The sequence below is a fragment of the Pterocles gutturalis genome, unplaced genomic scaffold (genome assembly GCF_000699245.1).
Source record: "Pterocles gutturalis isolate BGI_N339 unplaced genomic scaffold, ASM69924v1 scaffold32552, whole genome shotgun sequence".
Taxonomy (NCBI): Eukaryota; Metazoa; Chordata; class Aves; order Pterocliformes; family Pteroclidae; genus Pterocles; species Pterocles gutturalis.
This window is the reverse complement of record NW_010108846.1, coordinates 1-2,274: the sequence shown is the minus strand read 5'-3', so window position 1 is coordinate 2,274 and position 2,274 is coordinate 1. Positions and strand designations below refer to the sequence as shown.

General features: G+C 58.3%; 1 protein-coding gene across 1 annotated transcript; it reads right to left on the bottom strand.

Annotated features, from left to right (window-relative positions):
• Window positions 1-1,365: 1,365 nt before the first annotated feature.
• On the bottom strand, window positions 1,366-2,266 carry LOC104461257 (ankyrin repeat domain-containing protein SOWAHD-like; the record flags this gene model as incomplete). The annotated part of the gene is given in 3 exon segments (XM_010072778.1): window positions 1,366-1,686; window positions 1,783-1,899; window positions 1,901-2,266. Coding segments are annotated over 3 exon segments (804 nt in total), but the record flags the coding sequence as incomplete, so codon positions are not given.
• Between the last annotated feature and the right edge of the window lie 8 nt (window positions 2,267-2,274).

The window sequence follows — 2,274 nt, the reverse complement described above, 5'->3', positions numbered from 1 at the left end:
AAGGCAGCTGGAAAGAAACCACAACTCCCCTCCAAAGCAAGGTGTCTGCACAAGGGCTGCGGCTCTGCGATGGGGAACAGAAACTCCCCAGTCGCTGTCTGAGAGTCACTTCTCCAGCGGGACTGCTATTTAAGGAGGCAGAAATGGTCTCATGCTGATGAAAAAGAGGAAGGGGCTGTTGTTTTTTTTTGAAGATATTTTGAAGCAGCCCTGGCCTTTGAGAATGGGAAAAGCAAGTTGAAATCAGCTTTTGAAATCAACTGGGCAGAGCTCCAGTTTTGGTGAATAAAACACAAATAGGCGAGCAGAGGCTTTGCCCTTTTAATGCAGTTACCGGTACATACACGCGGGGTTATGCTGATGTTTCTTGAGAGTTTCATTTTTGAGCATGACCTCAGTAGCAACAAAGATAATCTCACAGCCTTCATACCTTTTCCATGGTTTTGAGCAATGAATCATCTTTCCAGAGCTGCTCCTGGACTCCAGTCCCCGCAGGAGCCACCACATGCCACCCCACTGGGTGTCCCTCCTGCCTCCTCTGCTCCGGCCCCCATCCCCAGTGGGGCTGAGCACCTCAGGCTCCCCTGGACAGGGGTCCCCAGGGTAGGGCTGCCAGGGGGACTTGTCTTGCACTTTGAAAGATTTCTCTGGGCCCGGCCTCCTCTGGCAAACCGGGTGCTCCAGATCTTACTTGACTGAAAAACAGCTTTATCTGTCGTAAACAAACAGCAACCCAGAGGAGGCGCGTGTGGCGGAGATCCGGGGATCTCACAAGGAGCTGGGAAGCGTTTGCAGCTCGGTGGCACGGTCTGCTTGTCTGTGCCCGCTCTCCCTGCCGGCAGAGAAGTGTACATAAAGAAGTGTTTGGGGGGGTTGTTTCTGAACCTGTAGTTGCTTCTCCATCGTCAGCCCAATGCCAGGCCTCTGGAACCTCAGAGTATGGTTGTGAAATATTTAATTATATTCTGCCAGTGTCTCTCTCCAAGTGCCCGAGGCACCATGACCAGTCCAACCTCACAGCGTTGCTGGGAGCCAGGCTCCCACCGTGGGGCTCTGCTGGGCTGTGGGAAGGGGTCCCCATCAGCAGGGGAAGGGGACAAAACTCCCTCCAGGGACAAGCATTTTTTTGGAAGGGCTGTCCCCAGGCAGTGCTCCCCATGCCCATGGCTGCCCCACGCACACTCACACCAGCACAGCCCCAGGAGACCACACGAGACCCCGGGTGGCCACGGCGCCGCCACGCGGGGGGTTAATCCCCGCTTGGCCAGGATTTCCAGCGCCAGCCCTCGCTGAGTTCCCAGCTCCCTGCAGGCTCTTCTGGCTGCTATTCAGCGCAGGTTTGCAGGCAAATGGGCCAGGGGAGCTTCAGCGCTCTTGGAAGAAAGCAAATGCCTGTCTGGCAAAGTCCCGGAGGGTCGACAGTCTCCAGGAGCGCTGGGCTTTCCCCCTGGCCCCACAGTCCACACAGTCCCGCCCTGCCCTGGCCTCTCTGGATGACTTACAATTGTTGTTGGTGTTGTGACGGCGCAGCTGGACGAAGTCCTCCTCCACGGCTCCTGCCAGCTCCTTCAGCTCCCTGGAGGTGTCTGCCTGCAGGTACTGCCAAGCCTTGCGCCCGTTGTGGTCCCTGCGGCTGGTGTCTGCCCCGTAAGCTCCCACCAGCACTTTGATGAGCAGCTCGTGTCCCTGCAGAGCAGCCACGTGCAAGGGGGTGAGCCCGCCGCTGGTCGTGGGGATGTTCACATTGACGGGATAGCCCTTCTTCTGGGCGTGGGAGATGACCTGGATGAAGCTCTCATGGTGGCCGTGCTTGGCGAGCCAGTGGAGAGCGGTGAAGCCTGTCACAAAGTCTTTCCTGGTCAGCAGGCTGGGATCCAGGTCCAGCAGCCTGATTTTTTTTTGTGTTTTCTCCACCACCCGGGGCCCCCGCCACCAGCCACTCGTGCTCCAGGGGATCCAGGGCAAGGGACAGCACCTCAGGGCTCTGCTCAGGCTTCTGCTCCTGGTGCGGCCCTGCAAGGAGACTGCTGCTGTTGGATGTCTTCTGAGTGGTGGCAAAGCGCTTGGTGCTGCCAGGGCTATTGCTCTGCAGGAGGATTTCCTTCAGCTCCTTCCTCCGGGTAATGCCAGGGCCGATGGAGAGCCTGCCTGCAGTCCTACCCCAGCTCCCCAGGCCCTGGCTACCCCAGCTGGCGCTTCTGTTGGTGTCCATCTTCTGCAGCGGGTGGAAACGCTCCCTGCTCCCCGTGGTGGCTGGCCAGAGATGGGAGCTGC